The sequence below is a fragment of the Rana temporaria genome, chromosome 2 (assembly GCF_905171775.1).
Source record: "Rana temporaria chromosome 2, aRanTem1.1, whole genome shotgun sequence".
Classification (NCBI taxonomy): Eukaryota; Metazoa; Chordata; class Amphibia; order Anura; family Ranidae; genus Rana; species Rana temporaria.
The window spans coordinates 420,210,709-420,238,561 of NC_053490.1; the positions used below are offsets into that span (position 1 = coordinate 420,210,709).

At 46.0% G+C, this 27,853-nt stretch overlaps 1 protein-coding gene across 2 annotated transcripts in view; it reads left to right on the forward strand.

The window, feature by feature from the left end:
- The first annotated feature begins 476 nt into the window (after positions 1-476).
- PCYT1B (phosphate cytidylyltransferase 1B, choline) overlaps positions 477-27,853 on the forward strand; it is a 107,788-nt gene continuing 80,411 nt past the window's right edge. For both annotated transcript variants that reach the window (XM_040338206.1, XM_040338207.1), the window contains exon 1: positions 477-828. In XM_040338206.1, the coding sequence (XP_040194140.1) occupies positions 712-828 (117 nt within the window). In that variant the 5' untranslated portion in view covers positions 477-711. The remainder of the gene's footprint in view (positions 829-27,853) is intronic.

A 27,853-nucleotide genomic window follows, 5' to 3' on the forward strand; every position in this document is an offset into this window, starting at 1 on the left:
TGCGTTTCACACAAAGTGCTTAATCATTGCTATTATCCAACATTTTTCATCCAGCTTTTTTTTTGAGCTTCTGAAAAAATGCTCATGAAGCCTTACTGCAAAAATGACAATAAAGCGCTAACGCTACTATAAAAAGCGATTACCAGCATTTTTTTTTAAGAAAAAAAAAACACTGGAGAAAAAATGCTGGTAATCGCTTTTTATAGTAGCGTTAGCGCTTTATTAGCATTTTTGCAGTAAGGCTTCATGAGCATTTTTTCAGAAGCTCAAAAAAAGCTGGATGAAAAATGTTGTATAAAGCCTTAAAATCCTTTTTTTTTTTTTTTTTTTTTCTAATTGTCGCTTTAATAATAAATGATAAACAAGGCATGTCTTCCCGGAATAAAATCTCAAGGCCAGCAAACTCTCAGTGCTATTGGCAGGATGCATCATCATTTACTTAAAGCTGGACTAGGATGACACGATCCAACCACAAGGCACCATGCAAATGAGGCCAGTGCATTCTGTGCCGTGTGCTTTACTGCTGCCTGGTTGTTATAGTGATAAACCGAGGCCTTGTGCATCACGGCTTCTACTTATAAGATTTAAAAACAAACCCCTTCTGTCTCTTAGGGGAAAAAGGCCATGAAGCTGGGAAAAATCTCCACAGCCTAGAATCCCCAAGAGGAGTTCTCCATCGCTCCGAAGAGCTACGGCGAGCCTCATCTGGCCATGCCAGTTCTCAGCCTTGATGCTGAGTCAGAAACAGGTATCCCATATTCCCGTTGTGGTGATCTTCCCTTAGGAAGCATGGAAGAACTGGAGCATACTTGTCCTCAGCCTCGCCTGGTAAGTACACACGTATGTTCCATGTGCTCGGGAGTGAAGGGAAGGGATTTCAGGAGCTATGGCCCGGTTGTAAACAACTTAGCTGCAGACTAATCCATCTGGGCTGGGTGTCTGGTACAGGATCTGCAGTGAGGAAAGTTGCATTACAAAGCACTATGTCTGTGGCGGTGCTGAGGCAGGATTCCTGAGATTGATTCTCATCCATCCTCCTCTGTACATTGGATGCTGCACGTCAGAGGACCAGCAAACTAGTTCACTGCGCTCTCCAAATTCCTCTATCAAAGGTCATAACAAAGGGACAATTCATCCCGTGTTCCCCACATCTGTGTCTTTTATTGTAACCCGTGACGCTTGTTCTTGTTTACACCAGGGGTCATCATACACAATACAATCTCTGTACAATCAAGGGCCTACCTAATCTATCCAATAATTCTGCAGCCAATCAGGCAGGCTCTTGCGCTACATAGTTGTTGGTAGGAGATCATACAATCAAGATTTTAACGTGCGTGGTGAGCTTAAAGCGGAAGTAAACCCATCGATTTAACAGTTTTAAAAAGCAGTTACATTTCCGGCATTTCGGGATTTCTAACTGTGACATTGGTTGTGCTCTCAACCAAACTGTCAAACCATCCAATGGCTGGTGTCATAACTGATCACATGTGCAGCACCATGGCAGTTGAAGGTTAAACATAGGCCAAGATGGCAGCTTCCTTGGCTGAAAATGATAGGTGGGTTTACTTAGACCCCTTTTACACTGGGGCGTTTTTCGGGCGTTTTTTAGGCGCTTTGGCGTTTAAAAAAAGCCTGTAAAGCGCCTGAAAGAAGCCTCATCTGCATTTCCAATGTGAAAGCCCAAGTGCTTTCAGAGGCCTTTCACACTGCCAGCGCCTGAAAAACGCTGGTAAAGCGCTGCTAAGACCCCTTTCACACTGAGGCGCTTTTCAGGCGCTTTGGCGTTAAAAAAAGCTTCCTCAATGGGAAGAGGGCTTTAGGAGCGGTGTATTAACCGCTCCTAAAGCGCTGCAAAGAAGCTGCATGCAGGACTTTTTTTGACGCCCTGCCAGCTCAGCGCCTCAGTGTGAAAGCACTCAGGCTTTCACATTGGGATTGCAGATGCAGCTTCTTTCAGGCGCTTTTTTTTAACGCTAAGACCACTTTCACACTGGGGTGTTTTTCAGGCGCTTTAGTGTGAAAGCACTCAAGCTTTCACATTGGGATTGCAGATGCAGCTTCTTTCAGGCGTTTTACAGGCGCTTTTTTTAACGCTAAAGCGCTTGAAAAATGCCCCAGTGTGAAAGGGCCCTTACACTTTAAGGGCCCTTTCACACATACGGACAAACGGTCCGTTTATTACAAGTCTGTTTACGGACTTGTAATGTATCCCTATGGGATTGCAGACATTAGCGGATGATGCATCCGCTAACATCCGCAACCATCCGCGTTCGCAAAAATCCGCTTGAGGCGATTAAGTTCGCATTTGTTGCGCTATATAAGTTTCTCACTCACTCACGGAAGAAAACCCTATTTTTCTTCCGTCCGGCAGAACGGATCGGATGAATACGGACACACGGTCCGTATTCATCCGATTCCCCATAGGGGAGAGCGGAGGAGAGACAGGGCGGTCTCTGCACTGTGTGCGGGGACCGCGCTGTCCGCCGACAGCTCAGCGGGGATTAACGGAGGAATCCCCGCTGAGCCAAACGGGCTAGCGGAGCGGATCAATACGGATCCGCTCCGTGTGAAAGAGCCCTAAAGAGGTTGTAAAGGTTTTTTATTTTCTAAATAGGTTCCCTTAGGGCCCGTACACACGAGAGGATCTATCCGCTGGAATTGATCTGCGGATCAGTTCCAGCGGATAGATCCGCTGGTGTGTACAACCCAGCGGATATTTTTCCGCGGATTTTTTTCGGGCCGACCGATTTCCAGCGGATAAAAATTTCTTAGCATGCTAAGAAACCTATCCGCTGGAATCGGCTTCAGCGGATCGATCCGGTGGTCTGTACAGACTCACCGGATCGATCCGCCCGATTCCCTACCTCGCATGCGTCGTAATGATTCGACGCATGCGTGGATATCCTTATATGACAGCATCGCGCACGTCGCCACGTCATCATCGCGGCGACGGCGCGACGCGTCACCGCGGACGAAATTCCGCGGGGATTTTGATCTCCTGGTTAGTACAACCAGGAGATCAAAATCCGCCAGAGGATTTATCCGCGGATACGGTCCGGAGGACCGTTTCCGCGGATAAATCCTCTCGTCTGTACCCGGCATTAGGCTAGTGCATTGTTGGTTCACTTACCTTTTCCTTCGATTTCCCTTTTAAATGTTTTTTTTTTCTTTGTCTGAATTTCTCACTTCCGGTTTCTCCTCAGTAAGCTTGCCCCCATCACCCATGGGGGTTAGTCAGCCAGAACAGCTTACTGAGGAGGAACAGGAAGTGAGAAATTCAGACAAAGAAAACAAAGAAAAAAAACATTTAAAAGGGAAATCGAAGGAAAAGTTTAGTGAACCAACAATGCACTAGCTTAAAGAGGAAGTAAACCCTGATGGGATTACTTCCTCTTTGTTTCCCTGCAAGGTAAAACATAATGGGCTACTATGCATAGTAGCCCATTATGTGACACTTACCTGCAGGAGAAGCCCGCGATGTCCCGGTCTTCCTCGCTAGTAGCGAGTGGCTATTCTTCACCCCTCTTCTTCGGGGGTCCGCGAACTCCGGCTCTGTGACTGGCCGGAGTCGCGTGACACGCGGGAGCCGTCACTTACAGCATGACCCCATTCATAAAACGGCACGCTCAGTGTGCCTGCGCATGCGCTGTAGACAATCAGTACAATCTTTTCTGCAAATATCACCTAAACCGTGTAGGTTATGGAGATATTGCAAACACCTACAGGTAAGCCTTAGGCCCCTTTCACATTGAGGAGTTTTTTCAGGCGGTACAGCGCTAAAAATAGCGCTGCTATCCCGCCTGAAAAACTCCTTCACTGCAGACTCAATGTGAAAGCCTGAGGGCTTTCACACTGAGGCGATGCGCTGGCGGGAGACGAAAAAATCTCCTGTCAGCAGCATCTTTGGAGCGGTGAGAGGTGCGGCATGTATACGGCTCCTTCACCGCTCCTTCCCATTGAAAACAATGGGAAACCGCGGCAATACCGCCCACAATGCGCCTCTATAGAGGCGCATTGCGGGTGGTATTAACCCTTTATCGGCCGCTAGCGGGGGTTAATACCGCACCGCTAGCGTCTGATTCCCGCTGAAATCCCGGCGGTATAGCGCCGCAATTTTTAGCGGCGTTATACCGCCACCGCGGCTCCCGCCCCAGTCTGAAAGGGGCCTTAATCTAGGCTTACCTGTAGGTGAAAGTTCTACCTGAGTGTTTACAACCACTTTTAGACCCCTTTCACACAGAAGCGTTTTTACAGCGTTTTAGCGTTAAAAATATCGCTATTAAAACGCTCATAAAACGCTCTCCATGCATCTCAATGGACCCTTTCACACTGAGACCTGCAAGCAGCATCTTTAGAGCAGCTTTTGGGCGCTGAAAAAAACACTCCAAAAACGCCCCTCTCCATTGAAATGAATTGAAAGCGCTGTAAAAACGCCTTACCCTTTCACACTGAGGCACTGCAAAAACGCCCTAAAACGTTAGGGTCTTAGCGGTGCTCTACCAGCACATTGGGATTGCAGATGAGGCTTCGCTCGAATAACGCTGTAATAACGTTCGAAAAACGCTCAAATAACGCTGTAATAACGCTCGAAAAACGCCCCAGTGTGAAAGGGGCCTTAGGACGTTGCTAAGAGACTCCAGTTGTTACTGTTCGCCTTCATCATCACAGGAGCGAGCTCTGAAACACTGAGCTCTGAGCTACTGCATCAGGGGAGAGGGCACATGAGGGGGTATGAATCAGGCTCGCTCCTGTGATGGTGGAGGTGAACAGCAAATCTAGCCATAGATGGTTAGAATCTCGGGTGGTTCAGCAGGAACCGGCCAAGATTCGAACCATGTATGGGCAGGCTGAATGTACCCAGGTTGATCAACTTTGGTACAACCAGCCTGTCAGATTTTACATGCGATTATTGCTAGCGATTATTGCTAGTCTCCCGGCGGGGACTCCTTCCCCCGTCTCCTCCCGCTGGGAGAACACAGCGACTCTGCCAGAGGGATTCCCCCATCAACAATGACTGTTGATGGGGGAATCAAGCAGTTTTCTTTCCTGCAACACATTGTTGCGGGATAGAAAATCGCCTCATCATAGGCCGGCTTAACAGCTATCTGTCTCTTAGCAATGTCCTGGGAGTTTTCTGGTCAGGCTTCATGAGGTAGCCAGGGCATTATTCAAGTTTGGTTTAAGTTGCACAGTTTGGCCCGGATTCACAGACATCGACGCAGCGTAGAGAGACAAGCACAGAATTCACAAAGCACTTGCTCCCAAAACTGCGCTGGGTTTCCAAGGCGTAAGTTGGCGTAAGTGGAAGTGGGCGTGAGCCATGCAAATGAGGCGTGACCCCATGCAAATGATGGGCCGAGCGCCAGACAGATACGAATAACGAACGGCGCATGCGCCGTCCCGTGGACGCATCCCAGTGCGCATGCTCATAATCACATCGGAACAACTGCCTAAGATACGCCGGATCACTGCCTACGGCGTGAACGTAACCTACGCCTAGTCATATTCACGTACAACGTGAACTACGTAAAATACGCGGGCTTGAGTTCCCTGGTGCAGACCTTTCCATGTCTGCTGCTGAGTTACACCTGCTTTATGGGGCTTAACTTTATGCCGGACGTACAACTTACGCGCACCAGTCGTAGCCTGCGTCGGGCGGACGTACGATCGTGAATCGGCGCATCTCCCTTATTTGCATATTTGAATAGAAAATCAATGGGAGCGCCAAATGCGTCCAGCGTAAATATGCGCCCACAATACGCCGGCGTAGGCAAGTTACGTTGGTCGGATGAAGCCTATTTTTAGGCGTATCTTAGTTTGTGGGTCGGCGCATAGATACGACGGCGCACATTTGTACTTACGACGGCGTATCTTGAGATACGTCGGCGCAAGTGCTTTGTGAATCTGGGCCATTGTTTTTATCTACAGACGTCTCTTAGGCCGGCCAAAGGTGGATACAAATGATGCCAGTTCAGCAGGAACCGGGTGAATTTTCATCCGTCTATGAGCAGGTTGGTTGTACTAAAGTTGAGGGAAAGGATACATGACAGGTATCTACACTCCCCTTACAAATTGGCCCGGGCAGGAAGGAGGTAAAAATGCCCTGTAGGCAAGTGGCAAAGTAATATTATAGTTTTGTGTTATTTTTTTTAAAGTGGAGGTTCACCCTAAAACAATTATCTAACATTACATCCAGCATACTAACGACATGTACAGTATGCAGGTATTTTTTTTTTTTCGCCGTACATACCGTTATATTGTTATTTTCCCCCCGGCTTCCGGGTTCTGATTCCCGCGGGACTGGGCGTTCCTGTCCCTGGGTTAGATGATTGACATCTGGTGAAAAACTTCCCATGGCGCACAAGGCACGTCACCAGTTTTCCGTAAATAGCCGACCTGCGAGACGGCTCTATATGGCACCTGCACAGTCATCTTTACACGGCGGGCGCATACATGTTGTTAGTATGCTGGATGTAATGTTAGATAATTGTTTTAGGGTGATCCTCCACTTTAATAAAAATAATAAACATGTCATATTTACCTGCTCTGTGTAATGGTTTTGCAAAGAGCGGCCCTGATCCTCTTCTGCTCAAGTTCCCCTCCGGCGCTCCTGGCTCCTCCCCCCTTGACCAATGCCCCCAATAGCAAGTCGCTTGCTATGGAATCACTGGTGCATGCTCGCTCCCGAGCCCCACTCTATGCGCCCGTAAGACACATGCAGTGCTGACTCAGCCCCGTCCCCTGCTCTCTTCTCATTGGCTCACTGACGGTGATTCCCATCCACTAAGGAGAGAGAAGCCCAGGACAGCCGAAGTCCCCATGAAAATTGATGGATCAAGAGGGGGCTCTGGTGAGTGTTAAGCCTCGTACACACGGTTGGACTTTTCTGTGGATTTTTGTCTGAAGGGAGTTGGCCGGGCATACCCATAGCATAGTGTAACAGGTGCCTGTACTTAATAGTGAAAAACGCAGTGACATATAATCAAATTCAGGTAAATTGGTGCATTTTAATAAAACCTAATTTTGAAATCCTAGTACGGAAAGTACTGTATTTGATTGTATGTCACTGCGTTTTTCACTATTTAGTACAGGCGCCTGTAACACTATTTACCACATCAGCACTGCACTTTAAAGGCTAGCGCCATTCGTACTTCCATCCTCTCTCAAATCATTATATCACCTAGGTGAAATAAATCAGGTAGGGGCAGCTGCCTAAATTAATTAAGGGCGTAAAAACTTTATACTCACTCACAGGCAATATTTGGTCCTATTGCGCGGATTCATTTTTCACTTTCACGCCCATAGCATACACATGGCAGGACTTTTCTGCAAACTTTCCCAAAACTTTCCCAACATCATGTGGTTTTCTGCTCTTTATCGCCACCCTTTGGTCAACTTCTGCTATTGTTGGTTGATTTTAACATTGGTTCTGGGCATCCGTATTTGTACTTCGGACAAAAGTCCGATGGATTTCTGTACACACGATAGGACTTTGCACCGTAGGACTTTTGTTGCCGAAAAGTTTGTCTGTTTGCAGAGCAAACTTTTGTCCAATGAAAACCAAAAAAATTTGTCTGATGGAGCGTACACATGGTAGTATTTTTTTTGAAAACTTGCTCATTTTGAAGTCCCACCGTGTGTATGGGGCTTTAGGGGGGCTGTGGAGGGAGCAACACACAGTTAACCACTAGCCGACCAGCCGCCACAGTTAAACGGCGGCAGGTCGGCTCGGCTGCACGAAATCACGTAGGTATACATCATTTCGCATTTCAGCCATTAGGGGCACGTGCGCGCCGCCGGAGGCATGCACACGCGCCCCCCTGCTCACCCCTGCTGCCGACGCGTGTGCCCGGCAGGCGCAATCACCGCCAGGCACCCGCGATCGCTCGTTACAGAGCAAGAACCGCGAGCTGTGTGTGTAAACACACAGCTCCCAGTCCTGTCCGGGGGAGAAATGACTGTCCGTCTGTTCATAGAATGTATGAACAGCGATCTGTCATTTCCCCTAGTCCTAGTCACTCCCCCTTCAGTGAGAACACACCTAGGGAACATAATTAACCCCTTCCTCGCCCCCTAGTGTTAACCCCTTCCCTGCCAGTGGCATTTTTACAGTAATCAATGTATTTTTATAGCACTGATCGCTATAAAAATGGCAATGGTCCCAAAAATGTGTCAAAAGTGTCCGAAGTGTCCGCCATAAGGTCGCAGTACCGATAAAAATCGCTGATCGCCGCCATTACTAGTAAAAAAAAATTATTAATAAAAATGCTATAAAACTATCCCCTATTTTGTAGACGCTATAACTTTTGCGCAAACCAATCAATAAACGCTTATTGTAATTTTTTTTACGAAAAATAGGTAGAAGAATACGTATCGGCCTAAACTGAGGAAAAAAAATGTTTTTTTATATATTTTTGGGGGATATTTATTACAGCAAAATGTAAAAAATATTCATTTTTTTTCAAAATTGTCGCTCTATTTTTGTTTATAGCGCAAAAAATAAAAACCGCAGAGGTGATCAAATACTACAAAAAGAAAGCTCTATTTGTGGGGAAAAAAGGACGCCAATTTTGTTTGGGAGCCACGTCGCACGACCGCGCAATTGTCAGTTAAAGCGGCGCAGTTCCGAATCACAAAAAGTACTCTGGTCTTTGGGCAGCAATATGGTCCGGGGGGTAAGTGGTTAATAAAATCCTTGTGCTACAAAGGCTAGTGATATCCACTCCAAAGGTGTGAGAAATGACAAAGAAAAAATTAATTAAGTGCCAATAATTATAAATAAATTAAATAATAAAAAAAAAAAATTAGAAAAAGTGCTTCATGCTGTTGTGAACGTCTAGTTCTATGCTTCACACAGTGATCCACTCCAATCTGTGCTCCTAGATGGACCGCACTCACCAGATTTGTGCCCCCTCTTGGGGTTTGCAGCATTCACAGTGTATGCCACTGTGCAGCACTCTGGCAAAGGCACGTCCTGTTGTGGTCCTGGTGGTGCTCTCAGTGTTTATCCCATATACAGGAAAAAAGAAGAAGGAAGATGTCCCAAGATAGTGTAGTACCGTTTAAAAATTCAGCTTTTATTGGTAAAAGACAAATGGGTACTCACAATTTTGTTGAAATGACAGAGCATTACTTTAGCATGCAGAAAACGGAAGTGTTGTGGCGTTCTGAATTTTTAAACGGATCATTTAAAAAAAAAAAAAATCCACACATATTACAATTCAGATTTTTTTGGGCTTAAAGGGGTTGTAAACCTTTGTGTTTTTTCACTTTAATGCATCCTATGTCAGGAAAACTGCCATGACAGCTTTTGGCCAGGAAAACTGGCCGTGTGTATGCTCCATCTCTGGCCCAGATTCAGGTAGATTTGCCCCTTTTTTACGGAGGCGCAGGGCAGCGTTTTTGCCCTGCGCCCCCGCAAATTTCCTGCGCTACCCGCGATTCACGGAGCAGTAGCTCCGTAAATTGCGTGTGCGCTGTGTAAACTTGCCCTGTGTAAGGGCGCCTAATGTAAATGATCCCGTAGGGGGCGGGAATCATTTAAATTAGGCGCGCTCCCGCGGCGGGCGTAGAGCGCATGCTCCGTCGGGAACTTTCCCGACGTGCATTGCGGCAAATGACGTCGCAAGGACGTCATTTGCTTCCAAGTGAACGTGAATGGCGTCCAGCGCCATTCACGAATCACTTACGCAAACGACGTGAAATTCAAATTTCGCGACGCGGGAACGACGGGTATACTTTAGCATTGGCTGCCCCTACTATTAGAAGGGGCAGCCTTACGCTAAACACGCCGTACGGAAACGACGTAACTTGCGTACGCAGGGCTCGCGCAACATTGTGAATCGATGTTAGTATGCAATTTGCATACTATACACTGAGCACAATGGGAGCGCCCCCTAGCGGCCATCGCAAGAATGCAGCCTAAGATATGCGTGGCATAAGAGCCTTATGCCACGCAGATTTTAGGCTGCAGTCGGCGTTACGATATTCCTGAATCAGGAGCATTCGTAACGCCGGAGCAAGTAAGCAATTGCGCTGTGTAACCTATGGTTACACAGGCGCAATTGCTACTTGAATCTGGGCCTCTGTTCTCATGTTCTCTTTTTTCCCACTGGGATTCCCAGCGGGTTTTAAGCCGGTAGTTTTCCCTATCGGAGCATACACACGGCCGGGGTTTCCCAACCAAAGCTCTCATGGCAGTTTTCCTACCGGGAAACCCGACTGTGTGTAGGGGGAAAAAGCTACCGAGCAGGTTCTCGGTTTTCCCCTCAGTTTTCCCGTTGGACTTTTTACTGCCGGGAAAACCGATCGTGTGTACAAGGCATTAAAGGAGGAATTAGTGCAGGCCTGAGGAGGTGAGCAGGAGGCCTCCTAAACCAGTCTGACTTTGCTTTCAGCCCCCCTGCCTATGTGGACACAAAAGGCATCAGCACTGTCTATACGGGTGCCAAGTGACATGATTGGTCATGCTTGAAGGAGGTCCATTTGAGGATCTCTGGGCCTTTGGTGGGAGTCTGGCACAGTCCAACCTTGATGAGCACACAGAAAGTAATGACAATCTGACAGATGGCTTGACCCTTACCCAACACACAAGCCTTATATAAAAACATTTGAACATTTCCTTTGTTAGTAGGAACACCTAGAAATGTTATTTGAACCTAAGCGGTTCCCTGAAAAAATTAACCTTTGGACCTGGTATATGAGTATGTGTAGGCACTCCTGTGCCTACAGCATCATAGTTGGTAATCTGCAGTGTGAGATATCAGGTGCTGCTGCCTCTGACCATTAGTTTTCAGAGATTTAGGCTAAGATTTAGCGATGCCACTGCTGTGCTGCTCATTGTTCTCTTTCAAAATGGCTTTTTGTAGAGATGCACAGTACAGAACAAGACATTGTAAGTCAGTGATAGGGCAAATATTAGCTGCAGGGTGACCCCGAGTAACACTGGTGTCTAGTTCTTTACCTTCTTCCTACCTTTTTTTGGGCACAGCTTCCACAGTTTCTGTGCACTTTAATGTTCTCAAATCAGATTTTCTTAACAATACATTGTGGTCCGCTGTTAACCACTAACCGACCAGCCGCAGGTCGGCTCGGCTGCAGGTATACGCAGGTATACGTCATTTCGCATTTCAGCCATTAGGGGCGCCGCCGGAGGCGTGCGCGTGCCCCTTGATCACCCCTGCTGCCATCACGTGTGCCCGGCAGGCACGATCACCGCTGGGTACCCGCGATCGCTTGTTACAGAGCGAGAACCGGGAGCTGTGTGTGTAAACATAATTAACCCCTGTGTGTGTGTGTGTGTGTGAACATAATTAACCCCTTCCTCGCCCCCCTAGTGTTAACCCCTTCCCTGCCAGTGGCATTTTTACAGTAATCGATGCATTTTTATAGCACTGATCGCTATAAAAATGCCAATGGTCCCAAAAATGTGTCAAAAGTGTCCCAAGTGTCCACCATAAGGTCGCAGTCCCGATAAAAATCGCTGATCGCCGCCATTACTAGTAAAAAAAAATATTAATTATTTAATACAAATGCCATAAAATGATCCCCTATTTTGTAGACGCTATAACTTTTGCGCAAACCAATCAATAAACGCTTATTGTAAAAAAAAAATACGAAAAATATGTAGAAGAATAAGTTTTGGCCTAAACTGAGGAAAAAAAAAATGTTTTTTATATATTTCTGAGGGATATTTATTACAGCAAAAAGTAAAAAATATTAATTTTTTTCAAAATTGACGCTCTATTTTTGTTTATAGCACAAAAAAATAAAAACGCAGAGGTGATCAAATACCACCAAAAGAAAGCTCTATTTGTGGGGAAAAAAATCTCGCCAATTTTGTTTGGGAGCCACGTCGCACGATCGCGCAATTGTCAGTTAAAGTGACGCAATGCTGAATCGCAAAAAGTCGCAAAAAGTGGCCCGGTCGTTGACCAGCAAAATTGTCCGGGGCTGAAGTGGTTAAAGCTGTAGTAAACCGCATCGCATACTAGCATGAGAAAATTGCCTTAAAACAAAGTCCTCCACCCCTGATCGGGCTTCCATCTTCACCTGTTCTTCCTTCCGGTTTCGTGGCCTCCGGCTACACGAGTGGCCTGAGGTGCGATGACGTCACGTTAACGGCACAGGCTCTGAGGGTCCGGCGCTGTATGTCGGACCTTCAGAGCGCATGCGCCGTTGACGTCAACTGTGCAAGTTTAGGAGATATTCACAGTACCTATAAGTAAGCTTTATTATAGGCTTGCCTGTAGGTATAAGTGGTGTAAAAGTTTACTACCACTTTTTCAAAAAATACCCTCTTCATTAATTTTAACCTCTCTCAGTTTTTATTATGAAAGAATGGATTGAATTTATAATTTGAGATGTAATATTTCTGAACAGACTGTCAATGAGTCAGTGCTATTTTCTTCACCAGTGTATAAACATATCTGCCAAGTTTAAACCTCATTTTAGATTCCATTCCAACAATCTGTGCTAAATATTGGAGACTGTTGATTGTAAAGCAAGTATAAAAAGAAAAAAATGTGTTTTTTGAGAGGTAATAAAAACCTTTACAGGACTAGAACAAGTCTTGCAAGATTAGAAAAGCTGGTCTATCTATCCAGCGAATGTAAGTCAAAATTTATATATAGGGGTTGATTTACTAAAGGCAAGTAGATTGTTAACTCTGCAAAGGACTTTACACTTTGCAAGGGAAATTGCCCCAGAGCTTAGTGAATGAGGTGAAGTTTTACTGACTCCCATCGTCCAATCATATGCAAACAAAACTGCTTGTAGGTGGGTGCAGTATGCACAGTCCAGGTGCAATTTAACTTAGCGCTGGCGCTTACCAGACTCTTTAAACGTTTTATGACGCCAGGAGGCTGTCTGAACACTTTTGGTTAGGTGATGGTAACTGTGCCAGGAGCGCGCACTCAGCACAGGTGTATAGGCAGCAATCCATGCAAATATGCGGCCCTGCTAATGACAAGGCGCCAAGAGGCCGTATCTTTGCGTACGGCAGGCGCCAAGAAGATAAAATACTTGTATTAAAGTAAAGCAAAGACAGTTCACATCAAACCTAGTGGGAAAACAGTCCAACCGGGAACACTCATAAATTCCAACAGCATGTAGAGAAGCAGGTCTTAGCTGAACTGACAGCACCTGTTAGGAGGGACAGAATGTGGCCAAAAAAGAGAATAGAAAGGGCACACCAGCCTTGTGCATTATCCTTTGATATATTTATTAAAAGAAGAAGTGATAAAAACTACGCACAAGCATGGAAATTTAACCACAATATAACAGTCTTAGGCCTCGTACACACCACAGGACATGTCCGATGAAAACGGTCCGCGGACCGTTTTCATCGGACATGTCCGCTCTGAGATTTCGGTCTGATGGCTGTACACACCATCAAACCGAAATCCCAGCGGACAGAGAACGCGGTGACGTAGACGACACTGACGTTCTCTATCGCGCAAGTTCAATGCTTCCACGCATGCGTCGAATCAATTCGATGCATGCGCGAGATTTCGGTCCGCTGGTTAGACGTACTAACCAGCGGACATGTCCGACGGACAGCTCTCCAGCGGACAAGTTTCTTAGCATGCTAAGAAACTTTTGTCCGTGGAAATCTGTCCGCTAGCCTGTACACACGATCGGATCTGTCCTCTGAAACTGGTCCGCGGACCAGTTTCAGCGGACATGTCCGGTCGTGTGTACGAGGCCTCAGGCTCGTGGCGATCTATCTACTGGTAGCATTCTCCAGATCCTAAAGAGAGGACGTGCGAACCACTGCTGGCTGATGCATTTCGAAGGGTTACCTTCTTCCTCTGAGCCTAGCAATGTTACCTCCCTTAGCTACTTATATAGGTATGTTCATCTACAAGACATCGTGAACCCTACACTTTCCCTTCTTATCTGGAACCTTTCCTTGTCACTAGTATTGTCCCCGACTGTCCCTACACTACCCAATCGCAATTGTGCATCAAAACCTGGAGGGCAGGGACTTAAAAAGACTTTGCTTACCCAAGAGGGCCACCAAGTCTCATCTGGATCCAGTGCAGCCAACCGGAACGCTGTCTCCCATAACCAGAAAACCACAGTGAAACCATGTTTCCCCTGGCTTCCTCTCCAGGCTGTGATGCCGCCCTGCCGCCACATTCACTAAGCTCTGGGGCAAGTTCCCTTGCAAAGTGAACAGCTTATTTGCTTTTAGTAATTAAACCCCATCATGTTTTGCATAAATTTCCTTAAAGCGGTAGTAAATCCGCAGATTTTTTTTTTAAACCTGTAAGGCAAAATGCATAATGAGCTAGTATGCACCGCATACTAGCTCATTATGAAATACTTACCTTAGAACTAGACGTCAGCATGTGATCTCGGTCCACGCTGAGGGAGCTGACATTTTCCCTTGGCGTGTCTTTTGGGTATCGCAGCTACGGAATGTCCACGACAGGTGTTTTTTTCTGTGCTCTTTATTACCCAGCCGGGTAAAAACAATAAAACTTGTGGTGAAAGGTAAAGATTCAGTAGAAGGAGAGATAGCAGATTCAGGCGTAGCAATAGGGAAACAGTCCTGCTTCCAACAACACTTTCTGGTTCGCCACTCCAGCCTGAGTGGGAATAGTGTACCTGGACAGGCCTCTCTCACTTGCCTGGCAGTCAGAGTATCACTCGGAACTTAAGGGAAAAGTCTCTGCCACAGACCCTCCTTAGAATTGAGATAGCGGAGATGATCCTCCTTGATAGACTTTACACCTGGATCTCCTTCAGGTAGTTTGCAGTTAGATTACCGACTGATAGGTGACCAACATCCAACCTTTCAGTACCCGGTTACCTTGATCCCCGGTGGATGGTCGAGACCCTATTGGATTGCCAGCCTCTCTTGGCTCTCCTCAGGCGGACTCCCCACCGAACAGCTTCCTCTCAAAGGAACAACGCCTGGGATCTTCTCAAGATTGGGGACCCAGTCGATCACTGGGGCCCAACCACAGCTTAAACGTTTCGGACCAACGTGGTCCCGGAACCAGGAACACTGCGTGGCACGTGCACCCTGGCCTGGAAGGCCATTTCACTGTGGTACCGTGGCGTGGTCACCCTAAAGGTGGGTGCCACGCTGGATGAAGACCCAGACCAATGGCGTCTGCCTCATAAATACCCTCCCTCAGCATGCACAGCGAGGAAAACCCCTCCTGATTGGCTGCTGGGGAAAAGCACCCAAACCTCGACTCCACTGCTGCCACCTATCGTCCTGGAGTGAGATCAGCACCCCAGAAGCAACAGAATGAGCCCACAGCACAGCCAAGCTGAGACAGAGACTCAAATTTGAACAATTCAAACTGGTCAGAACTAACTAACTCTCTGACCCCCTCTAAATTTAAATTAGCACCGTTTTTTAGAAGTAACCAGGCGCTACACTTCTTTCCGGCAAGGTCCCGCAACGTCTGCCGGACCTTCATCCGGGAACTCAGAGCGCATGCGCCGCTGTAGTCATACCATCGCTGTAGGCTTACCTGTAGGTCAAAGTGAAAAAAAAAAAAGACTTTACTACCACTTTCATTTTGTAAATACATTCAGGAAATGTATGAAAAATATTTTGTATTTAGACGTAAGTGTTTTTATTTACGTTTTAGCATCCAGCAGAAGGTGCAGTCCTGGTAGAATATAGTTTTTGATCTCCTGCTGTTCAGGGACAAGGGACAATCGGTGGAGGGACAATCACCTTACTTGTCTTTAGCTCTTAACCCTGGTTCACACCAGTGCGACTTGTCGTGTGGCTTGACAGCTCAAAGTGACATGACAAGAAGCAATGCATTTGTGGCAATGGAACCGTTCAAATCGCAACGACTCAAGTTACAGCAACTTTGAAATAGGTTCCTACACTATTTCTGTGCGATTTCATGTGCGACTTGCATTGACATTTGTGTTAATGAAGTCGCACAGATGTCAGCAAGCTGCACATTAAATCACACTGGTCGGCGGCTTTAAAATCGCACTAAACTGAAGTGTGAACCAGGGCTTAAAGTAGAACTAATATAATAGTGTGAAAGGATAGGAATAGTGGCGCTGCCTAGGTGTGTTGCTACACCTGAAGGTCCCGGTGCGAGTCTCCCTAGACCAAACAGTGGTGTAAGTATGTTCCACTTATTGCAGTTGAACTGACTGAAGTCTATGTAGGTGGAGATCCCACAGAGTCAGAGGACTAAGGGAGCGTGAGCTCAATGAACAACAGCTACACTTAGGGTGCTAAGGAAAAGGTGTGACTGGGTGTGGACCCCAACAACTGTACCCCAAAAGTGTGCTGCTGATCAGTAAGGTGTCTGAGCTAGTATGCCTCTATGTTATGAGTACTAACACAGTGTGCAGACATCAGTGAAAAACATACACAGATAACAATATATACTGGTAAACAGAGGCAACTAGTAAGAGCCCTCTAGTGGTCCGGCAAGCATACTATATGCAAATAAAAGCTATGAATGACTAAAAGAACCAAAAACTGGCATTAGCAAAAAAGCAATTGTAGAAATGACTCATGCATAAATGTAATATAATCAACCAGCAACACCGGTCCACCCTGTGGTCTGCACAGGACGGTGCTGGATGGCACTATATACGGCTAAGTGACAGCCTAAGTGAGCCGGTAATATGCAATGTCTATAAGTGTCCACAAGGAAAAATAAATAGAAATGGATGTGGAGATCTTGATGGAATATTTGGAGTCCAGTGAAAGGTTCTGGGTGGTGGAAAGGGGTGCTCCTATGACACACTCCGACGTGCTCCCGGTGCTCCCCTCCAGGTTCCCCACTCACCAGACAGAGGTCCCCTCTTGGGGTAACAGGCACGTATTTAGACGTTCCTCCGCTCCAGTTTTTTCCCCTCCTTCCGATGGGTTTCAGGCTTCCAGTGTCTCCACTCCTTAGCTGTCTCGATTCCTCAAAAGGGACAAAATCAGGGGCTCCAATGGTATAATAACATATGGCCAAAAAGTATCATCAAAAGTTCAAAAAATATTTATTAAAATAAACAATATAGCATAGCCTGCTGTGTGTCTGGCTGCTATTAAAATATGTAAAGAAAAACAAAACAAAAAAGCGGGGCCGTTGTCTGCAAGTAGCAGCTCAGAAGGCTGCTAGTAGCCGGCGTTGGGTACCGTCGCCTAGCTGTTGAGCACGACAGCGTGTGCTGTCTGAGTGTTTGGCTTGCGTTCCAGCCGAACCACCCGACGTTCACCCGGAAGTGACGTAGCACGTGACGCAGCCTGACGTATGTTTCGAATGTTGATTCGTCCTCGGAGGCTCCGAGGACGAATCAACATTCGAAATGTACGTCAGGCTGCGTCACGTGCTACGTCACTTCCGGGTGAACGTCGGGTGGTTCGGCTGGAACGCAAGCCAAACACTCAGACAGCACACGCTGTCGTGCTCAACAGCTAGGCGACGGTACCCAACGCCGGCTACTAGCAGCCTTCTGAGCTGCTACTTGCAGACAACGGCCCCGCTTTTTTGTTTTGTTTTTCTTTACATATTTTAATATATATTTTTACCTGTTACCCAATATTAGTGTGGCCCCTGTATACTCTGGCATCGGAGTCACATGTGAACTTTTTATATCTGCTGCAGCAGCCAGACACACAGCAGGCTATGCTATATTGTTTATTTTAATAAATATTTTTTGAACTTTTGATGAAACTTTTTGGCCATACGTTATTATACCATTGGAGCCCCTGATTTTGTCCCTTTTGAGGAATCGAGACAGCTAAGGAGTGGAGACACTGGAAGCCTGAAACCCATCGGAAGGAGGGGAAAAAACTGGAGCGGAGGAACGTCTAAATACGTGCCTGTTACCCCAAGAGGGGACCTCTGTCTGGTGAGTGGGGAACCTGGAGGGGAGCACCGGGAGCACGTCGGAGTGTGTCATAGGAGCACCCCTTTCCACCACCCAGAACCTTTCACTGGACTCCAAATATTCCATCAAGATCTCCACATCCATTTCTATTTATTTTTCCTTGTGGACACTTATAGACATTGCATATTACCGGCTCACTTAGGCTGTCACTTAGCCGTATATAGTGCCATCCAGCACCGTCCTGTGCAGACCACAGGGTGGACCGGTGTTGCTGGTTGATTATATTACATTTATGCATGAGTCATTTCTACAATTGCTTTTTTGCTAATGCCAGTTTTTGGTTCTTTTAGTCATTCATAGCTTTTATTTGCATATAGTATGCTTGCCGGACCACTAGAGGGCTCTTACTAGTTGCCTCTGTTTACCAGTATGTATTGTTATCTGTGTATGTTTTTCACTGATGTCTGCACACTGTGTTAGTACTCATAACATAGAGGCATACTAGCTCAGACACCTTACTGATCAGCAGCACACTTTTGGGGTACAGTTGTTGGGGTCCACACCCAGTCACACCTTTTCCTTAGCACCCTAAGTGTAGCTGTTGTTCATTGAGCTCACGCTCCCTTAGTCCTCTGACTCTGTGGGATCTCCACCTACATAGACTTCAGTCAGTTCAACTGCAATAAGTGGAACATACTTACACCACTGTTTGGTCTAGGGAGACTCGCACCGGGACCTTCAGGTGTAGCAACACACCTAGGCAGCGCCACTATTCCTATCCTTTCACACTATTATATTTATTCTGCCCTCTAGGGGACAGTCTTTTAGGAAGGCAGCAGCCTCTTTACCTCAGATATCCCAGCGCAGGTTTCTTTACATATTTAAAGTAGAACTACACTGCTTCTGAGCACCACAAACCAAAAATGCTATTTATAAAAGAAGTATGGGGTTTGGGTTTTTTGCAGATTTATACATACCTAGGTGGATGTAGCACCGCAGATCGCTTGGTTCTCACAGCTCCCCAAGCAGAGAGCTGGTGACTGTCAGTCATCACGCTCTGCTCTGCCTTCTTCTCGCTCTATGGAGCGCTGGCTGTGGAGGAGGCGGGGTGGCGGGCTCAGGCTCGCTGAGAGGCTGAGCTGGTGCCGATCCAGGCATGTGAGCAGATCTCGACTCCAGTGTCGCGATCTTGCCCAAGGACTGGCTTTGTGATGTCACCTGACAGTGGACTTCAGCCTACTGTCTGCTGGAAACGGGTCGCAGGAGTGCAGAACAAACTGCAGTCCTGTTATCCACAGAAGTACAGCCAAACTAAACGTTGGCTGTACTTCTTCTTTAATACATTTTTAATATTCAAAGCAAATGCGTCTCTTCATCCATCCATCCATCCATGTCTCCATGCTTTATTTTGCTAAGAAATAACTTTGAAAAACACCACCCTAGCATTTGTGGCCATCTTGATTAAGGGCAGATGATTTATGTGGCATTTATGCCTTTGGGAGCATCTCCCCAAAATAACATTTTTGTTGCAGGGGATGCTGAAAATCTGATTTGGTATCTTAGTGCAGATGTCTGGGAAAATCAGTGAGCCAATCACAGAAGCAGATAATGACATTTTCAGGGGGCGTTCTGTACACCCTCTGTGTACAGGACACCCCCAGGTAGCCATATTCCATACACCATCTGTGTACAGGACACCTCCTGGCAGCCATAATCCATACACCATTTGTGTACAGGACACCCTCAGGTAGCCATATTCCATACACCATCTGTGTACAGGACACTCCCAGGTAGCCATATTCCATACACCATTTGTGTACAGGACACCTCCAAAAAGCCATATTCCGTACACCATCTGTGTACAGGACACCTCCAGGTAGTCATATTCCATACACCATCTGTGTACAGGACACCTCCAGGTAGCCATATTCCATACCCCATCTGTGTACAGGACACCCCCAGGTAGCCATATTCCATACACCATCTGTGTACAGGACACCTCCAGGTAGCCATATTCCATACCCCATCTGTGTACAGGACACCCCCAGGTAGCCATATTCCATACACCATCTGTGTACAGGACACCTCCAGGTAGCCATATTCTATACACCATCTGTGTACAGGACACCTCCAGGTAGCCATATTCCATACACCATCTGTGTACAGGACACCTCCAGATAGCCATATTCCATACACCCTCTGTGTACAGGACACCTCCAGTTAGCCATACAGTATTCCATACACCATCTGTGTACAGGATGTCTCCAGGTAGCCATATTCCATACACCATCTGTGTACAGGACACCTCCAGGTAGCCATATTCCATACACCATCTGTGTACAGGACACCTCCAGGTAGCCATATTTCATACACCATCGGTGTACAGGACACATCCAGGTAGCCATATTTCATACACCATCTGTGTACAGGACACCCCCCAGGTAGCCATATTCCATACACCATCTTTGTACAGGACACCTCCAGGTAGCCATATTCTATACACCATCTGTGTACAGGATACCTCCAGGTAGCCATATTCCATGCACCCTCTGTGTACAGGACACCTCCAGTTATCCATACAGTATTCCATACACCATCTGTGTACAGGATGTCTCCAGGTAGCCATATTCCATACACCATCTGTGTACAGGACACCTCCAGGTAGCCATATTCCATACACCATCTGTGTACAGGACACCTCCAGGTAGCCATATTCCATACACCTTCTGTGTACAGGACACCTCCAGTTAGCCATACCGTATTCCATACACCATCTGTGTACAGGATGCCTCCAGGTAGCTATATTCCATACACCATCTGTGTACAGGACACCTCCAGGTAGCCATATTCCATGCACCATCTGTGTACAGGACACCTCCAGGTAGCCATATTCCATACACCATCTGTGTACAGGACACCTCCAGGTAGCCATATTCCATACACCATCTGTGTACAGGACACCTCCAGGTAGCCATATTTCATACACCATCTGTGTACAGGACACCTCCAGGTAGCCATATTCCATACATCCTCTGTGTACAGGACACCTCCAGGTAGCCATATTCCATACACCATCTGTGAACAGGACACCTCCAGGTAGCCATATTCCATACACCATCTGTGAACAGGACACCTCCAGGTAGCCATATTCGATACACCTTTTGTGTACAGGACACTCCCAGGTAGCCATATTCCACACACCCTCTGTGTACAGGACACCTCCAGGTAGCCATATTCCATACACCTTTTGTGTACAGGACACTCCCAGGTAGCCATATTCCATACACCATCTGTGTACAGGACACCTCCAGTTAGCCATACCGTATTCCATACACCATCTGTGTACAGGATGCCTCCAGGTAGCTATATTCCATACACCATCTGTGTACAGGACACCTCCAGGTAGCCATATTCCATGCACCATCTGTGTACAGGACACCTCCAGGTAGCCATATTCCATACACCATCTGTGTACAGGACACCTCCAGGTAGCCATATTCCATACACCATCTGTGTACAGGACACCTCCAGGTAGCCATATTTCATACACCATCTGTGTACAGGACACCTCCAGGTAGCCATATTCCATACATCCTCTGTGTACAGGACACCTCCAGGTAGCCATATTCCATACACCATCTGTGAACAGGACACCTCCAGGTAGCCATATTCCATACACCATCTGTGAACAGGACACCTCCAGGTAGCCATATTCGATACACCTTTTGTGTACAGGACACTCCCAGGTAGCCATATTCCACACACCCTCTGTGTACAGGACACCTCCAGGTAGCCATATTCCATACACCTTTTGTGTACAGGACACTCCCAGGTAGCCATATTCCATACACCATCTGTGTACAGGACACCTCCAGGTAGCCATATTGAATTGAATTTTACAGATTGAAAAGGAAAGATCATTTATAATAACATTTAATTACAATATGACTTGAGTCGCAATTGTATACGCTATGTTATAATTTTTTTTAACTAATATTTTTCCCACAAAATGGAGTTACTTTAAGTTTAAATTGCGTTTATTTATTTTTCCCTGTCTACTTAGACAATAGTTTGCTATGTTTTATGAAAAGCAAGACAGTGTTTTGTGTTTTATCTGCTTCCCCTTAAATTGCTTCAGTGCTATATAAATGGTTCATGTCCTCCGGCACAAATGGCAGCTGATAAAATCCCAGTTCCTATAAATGGATCAGCAGTTAGTCCAATATATTCCAGGGAAGTCTCCTCGAGGTAAATGTTCAGTCCCACCTAGCAAATGATACTGGGATGTCTGGCTTCCTGAATTATTTCTACTTAGCCCTACAGATAAATCTTTTTTTAGAATAGAAAAATAGCCCCAAATAATGCCGTGGTGATTTGCTCGGTTTGAAAACAAAGGTTAGATCCAAGGCCTATTTTCTTTCAATAATCCCCCAGGGTGCATCCTCTGCCTGGCTACAAACTGATTACTAGCTGCAGACCCCAAAACTATACTTATTATTAGTTTAAGTTTCCAGCCTTCCCCTTTATCCCAGCATGTACGGGTCTACCAGATATCTCCTACAACCTGACCTTGCTTGGAGATAAAGACACGCTTTGAGGACTATTCATAAAGCAAGCGAAGAAAAATATAGTCATTATGTAATAAAACAATTGTAACTGCAAACTCCGGGTTCAGGTAAGAAGTATAGATATTAGACCACTGGCAGTGTGTAGTTCAAATCATGAATTCATTGTGGTGCATAAATATCATTTTTTTTTTATGTGCTTTTTACGTATCTAAAAAAAAAAAAAAAAACACGATTATCCTTCTTTTTTAATAGGAACTTTACATTTTTAGCAAACTGATATTCTATAGAAATGCCCAGCTGTGCCTGCCTGTATAATTCAGCAGTTACTGACTCTGCTTAATCTAAAACAATAGGGGTTCTGTGTTACTAAAATGATTGTCAACACTCCATATAATAAAGGCTTGAGATTACAAATTCACAGTATTTTACAAACTATGAGATGTGTCACTCATATTTTTAGATTTAAACAATTCAAAGGCATATGTTTATTGGTGTGCAGAGTATAATATCGAAATATAGAATTTGATTTGAAATAGTAATTTTTCTACTTGCCTGTTGTTTCGGAATAGCAATTTTGCGATTTAACTCTTGCTTCCAAAACAGCCCAGTTTTTTGAGGAGACAAAAAATGTGCTTTCCATTTTGTCAGCCTAATAAAGACAGCTAAACTCTATAACTGAAAATTTAGATGCAATGATACAACAGAATAGTGATTTCATGAAATGTAATAGACACCTCAATTTAATTGCATCTTAACCACTTCAGGCCCGAAAGATTTGGCTGCTCAATGACCAGGCCATCTTTTGCGATACGGCACCGCGTCACTTTAACTGACAATTGCGTGATCGTGTGACGCTATACCCAAACAAAATTTATGTCCGTTTCCCCCCACAAATAGAGCTTTCTTTTGTTGGTATGTGATCATCTCTGCAATTTTTTTTTTTTTGCGTTATAAACAAAAGAGTACAATCTTGAAAAAAAAAAACACAATGGCCCGGATTCACGTAGAATCGCGTATCTTTGTGCGGGCGTAACGTATCCTATTTACGTTACGCCTCCGCAACTTTTACAGGCAAGTGCCGTATTCTCAAACGAAAGTTGCGGCGGCGTAGCGTAAATAGGCCGGCGTAAGCCCGCCTAATTCAAATGTGATAGATGTGGGCATGTGTTATGTAAATTTTAGGTGACCCCACGTAAATGACGCTTTTTATGAACGGCGCATGCACCATCCATGAAAGTATCCCAGTGCGCATGCTCCAAATTAACCCGTAAGAAGCCAATGCTTTTGACGTGAGCGTAAATGACGCCCAGCCCTATTCGCGAACGACTTACGCAAACAACGTCAAATTTAAAAAATTTGACGCGGGAACGACGTCCATACTTAACATTGGTACGCCTCATGTACGCCTCATATAGCAGGGGTAACTTTAAGCCGGGAAAAGCCTAACGTAAACGGCGTATCTGTACTGCGTCGGCCGGGCGTACGTTCGTGAATTCGCGTATCTAGCTGATTTACATATTTCTAGGTGTAAATCAGCGTACACGCCCCTAGCAGCCAGCTTAATATGCAGTTAAGATCCGACGACGTAAGAGACTTACGCCGGTCGGATCTAATACAAATCTATGCGTAACTGATTCTAAGAATCAGGCGCATAGATACGACAGCTCAGACTCAGAGTTATGGCGTTACAGCGATTATTGCTATACAAATGCACTGATTACTGTGTACATGTCACTGGCAGGCAAGGGGTTAACACTAGGCGGTCAAGGGTTAACTGTGTTCCCTAGTGTGTTTTCTAACTGTAGGGGGGTGGGACTGACTAGAGGAGATGACAGATCACTGTTCCTAGCTAGTATCTGCCTCTCCTCACAGAACAGGGATTTGTGTGTTTACACATACATGTTCCTGTTCTGCCTCCCATGCCCGCAATCGCGTGTGGTTGGCAGTCATAGGGACATAGCACATCAGCACCCCCGTAGTGCAGCGGGCCTGCTATTTCAGCTTAAAGGAGCTGACATACAGCTACGACTGTTTGCGGGATCGTGCCGACCTGCCGCCGTATAATGACGGCGGCTGGTCGGCAAGTGGTTAAAGAATAATTTTAGGCATGGATAGGTATGGTCCAGCTTGGACCAATGTAACTAGGCATGTAGGCAGGTTGTAATGTTCTTGCCTTAGTGTGCTTGGCCCAGGCTGGGGGAAAGGGTTAAAATGGAAGTCTAGCCTAACACTAAAATCGGTACATCTACAGACATCCACGATCAAAGAATAAACTATCTAGCCCTGTAATCACTTTTTCTTTATTAAGACAAATTCCAACATAAAGATACACATTGCACAAAATATCTACTGTATATAACTTTTTCGCTGTACATACCGTTTTATCATTCTTTTTCTTTTCTGACTCCCGCGGGGAATAGGCGGTCCTATGAAGAGGCGTAGATGTTTGACGTGCAGCTAAGGCGCGTCACGCGTTCCGAAAATAGCCGATATGGGACTCGGCTATATACGGCGCCTGCGCAGTCAGCTCCTAGTCTGTGCGTAGGGGCCGTATAGCGCCGTATAGAGCCGAGTCCCAGTCCGGCTATTTTCATTACATTAAAATCAATACATTAAAATCAATGGGCTGCGCCTCCGAACCGCCGGCAAACAGTGTCTCTGCAACGGCGCTTTGCGAGCGGTTTTAACCCTTTTTCGGCCACTAGCAGGGGTTAAAAGCACCCCACTAGTGGCCGCAACGCCCCAGTGTGAAAGTAGCCTAAAGCCCTGTACACACGATCGGATATCTGATGGAATCTAATCCGATGGATTTTTTCGTCGGATATCCGATGAAGCTGACTTTCATCAGTCTTGCCTTCACACCATCAGTCAAAAATCTGACTGTGTCCAACGCGGTGACGTAAAACGCTACGACGTGCTGAGAAAAATGATTTTCAATGCTTCCGAGCATGCGTCGACTTGATTCTAAGCATGCGTGGATTTTTGACCGATGGACTTCCACACAGACGATAGTTTTTTTCTATCGTTTTTTTTTATCCATAGGAAAATTTTATAACATGTTCCATTTTTTTTCCACCGATGGAAAACAAACTGTTTTCATCAGACAAACCGATCGTGTGTGGGCTTAAGTGTCAATTTCTTAATCCGAGGAGATATCTCCTCCCAGAAAACTTTATTCTTTGGGCAATGCCACCATAAATACAAATGAATAGAAATGTACCCCTTTGGTTACATCCCCTCCAGCAGTTAACATCCGCCGATAGATATATCTGAGCCAATCGAGCCGATGTACAATGCCATCTTGTCAAGGACTTATAAGATATCTCCTGTTTATGGGAACCATAGTTTAGATCATATAGGCACTTTACATCTGAAGAGATATAGATCCCTAAATAAAATATAGAATTAAGGTGCCAAAAAAAGGAAAATATTGTTGCAGAGTGATCCTCATCCTCAAAGGCACATGGCTCGGCATCAACACTGAATTCTCAATAATAGGCCTGGGCTTTTTAGTCTGAGCAGCCGGGGGGGGGGGGGGGTGGCGTCGGCGGTTAATAATGGGATGTGGGGTTCCAGCACCTTGTACCTCTGGACCCCTTTACATTACACAGCACCCTGCACCTCTAGACCCCTTTATATTACGCAGCACCTTGCACCTCTGGACCCCTTTACATTACACAGCACCCTGGACCCCTTTACATTACATAGCACCGCACCTCTGGACCCTTTTACATCACACAGCACCCTGCACCTCTGGGCCTCTTTATATTACACAGCACCCTGCACCTCTGGACCCCTTTACATTACACAGCACCCTGTACCTCTGGGCCCCTTTACATTACACAGCACCCTGCACCTCTGGAACCCTTTATATTACACAGCACCTTGCACCTCTGGACCCCTTTACATTACACAGCACCTCTGGACCCCTTTACATTACATAGCACCGCACCTCTGGACCCTTTTACATTATACAGCACCCTGCACCTCTGGGCCCCTTTACATTACACAGCACCTCTGGGCCCCTTTACATTACACAACACCCTGCACCTCTGGACCCCTTTATATTACACAGCACCCTGCACCTCTGGACCCTTTTACATTACACAGCACCCTGCACCTCTGGACCCCTTTACATTACATAGCACCGCACCTCTGGACCCCTTTAAATTACACAGCCCCCCACAGTTTGTTACACAGACACCCCCCTAACAGTTCTGGATCCCCTGCATGTTACACAGACCTCCCTACAATACAGACCCCCTCCCTACAATACAGACCCCCTCCCTACAGTGCAGACCCCCTCCCTATGTTACAGACCCGCTCTACAATACAGACCCCCCTACATTACAGACCCCCTCTATAATACAGACCCCCTACAATACAGCCCCCCTCTACAATACAGCCCATACAGACCCCCCTACATTACAGAGACGCGGCCCGCCGCGGCCCACCGGGCATATGCCGGTATGCCCCATGGCCAGTCCGGGCCTGATTTTAAGTGTAACTGTTTTCCCATTCCGGGTTGCTACAACCTTAAGGGGATCTCTCCAATGATATTTAACATCAGCTGCATGTAGAACTTCCAATAAAGGTTTAATTATTTTGCGTTGTATAAGAGTCCTATATGATTAATCTGGAAATAAGGCTATTTGTGCACCTTCAAAATCAACCGTGGATTTATTGTGGACTGCTTTCATGGTGGCTTCTTTCACTTGATATCTATGTAATTTACAAATGACATCTCTTGTTTTTTTCTGCATTTTGGGGGGTAGGGGCGAGGGCACTGTGGACTTCAATCTTATCCGGTAAAGATGGCCCCAGAATTAACTGGAACAGACTGGTCACCTTTGGAAGCAATTCAAGATGTTGTTTTATTTCAGGCAGGCTCCTTATACGTCTGTTTTGCCTACGATCTCTATTTTCTTGATTATCTATCTGATCCAGCCGATAATTCAGCACTTCCTCATGATGTTTTGTCATATCTTGGATATCAGCCACTCCTTGTCTAATATTACTCCTGGCCCATCTCCATTTCCTCCACTCTGTGTCCCAGTGCTCCTATATCCTCCCTTAACCCCTCCACAGCCTGTTTGACTGATGATTCAACAGCAGTTATAAGTAATTGAATGTCTTTGGAAGTGCTCTCAAATGTTCTCTTTAGTCCCAATCTACTATTAATTCTGATTGAGATGTACTTAGTTCATTTTAAGATCACAATACAAAGGGTTAACATACTGTACCTGCCCTGTAGAGGCTGTCTCTGGTTTCATCACAAGTCCTTTGCTGATTTTTGCAGATTCACTGCTGGGTTTTGTAGTACCAATACTTTCAACTACCAGGGATTGAACCATCCCTCCTGGGATTCCTTCCACCTCCTGAAGACTAGGTCCCCTCCAATACACTACCCCTCCGGACCCTCCATTTTACCGGCATAAAACGAGGAGTCTCTCCCTTCT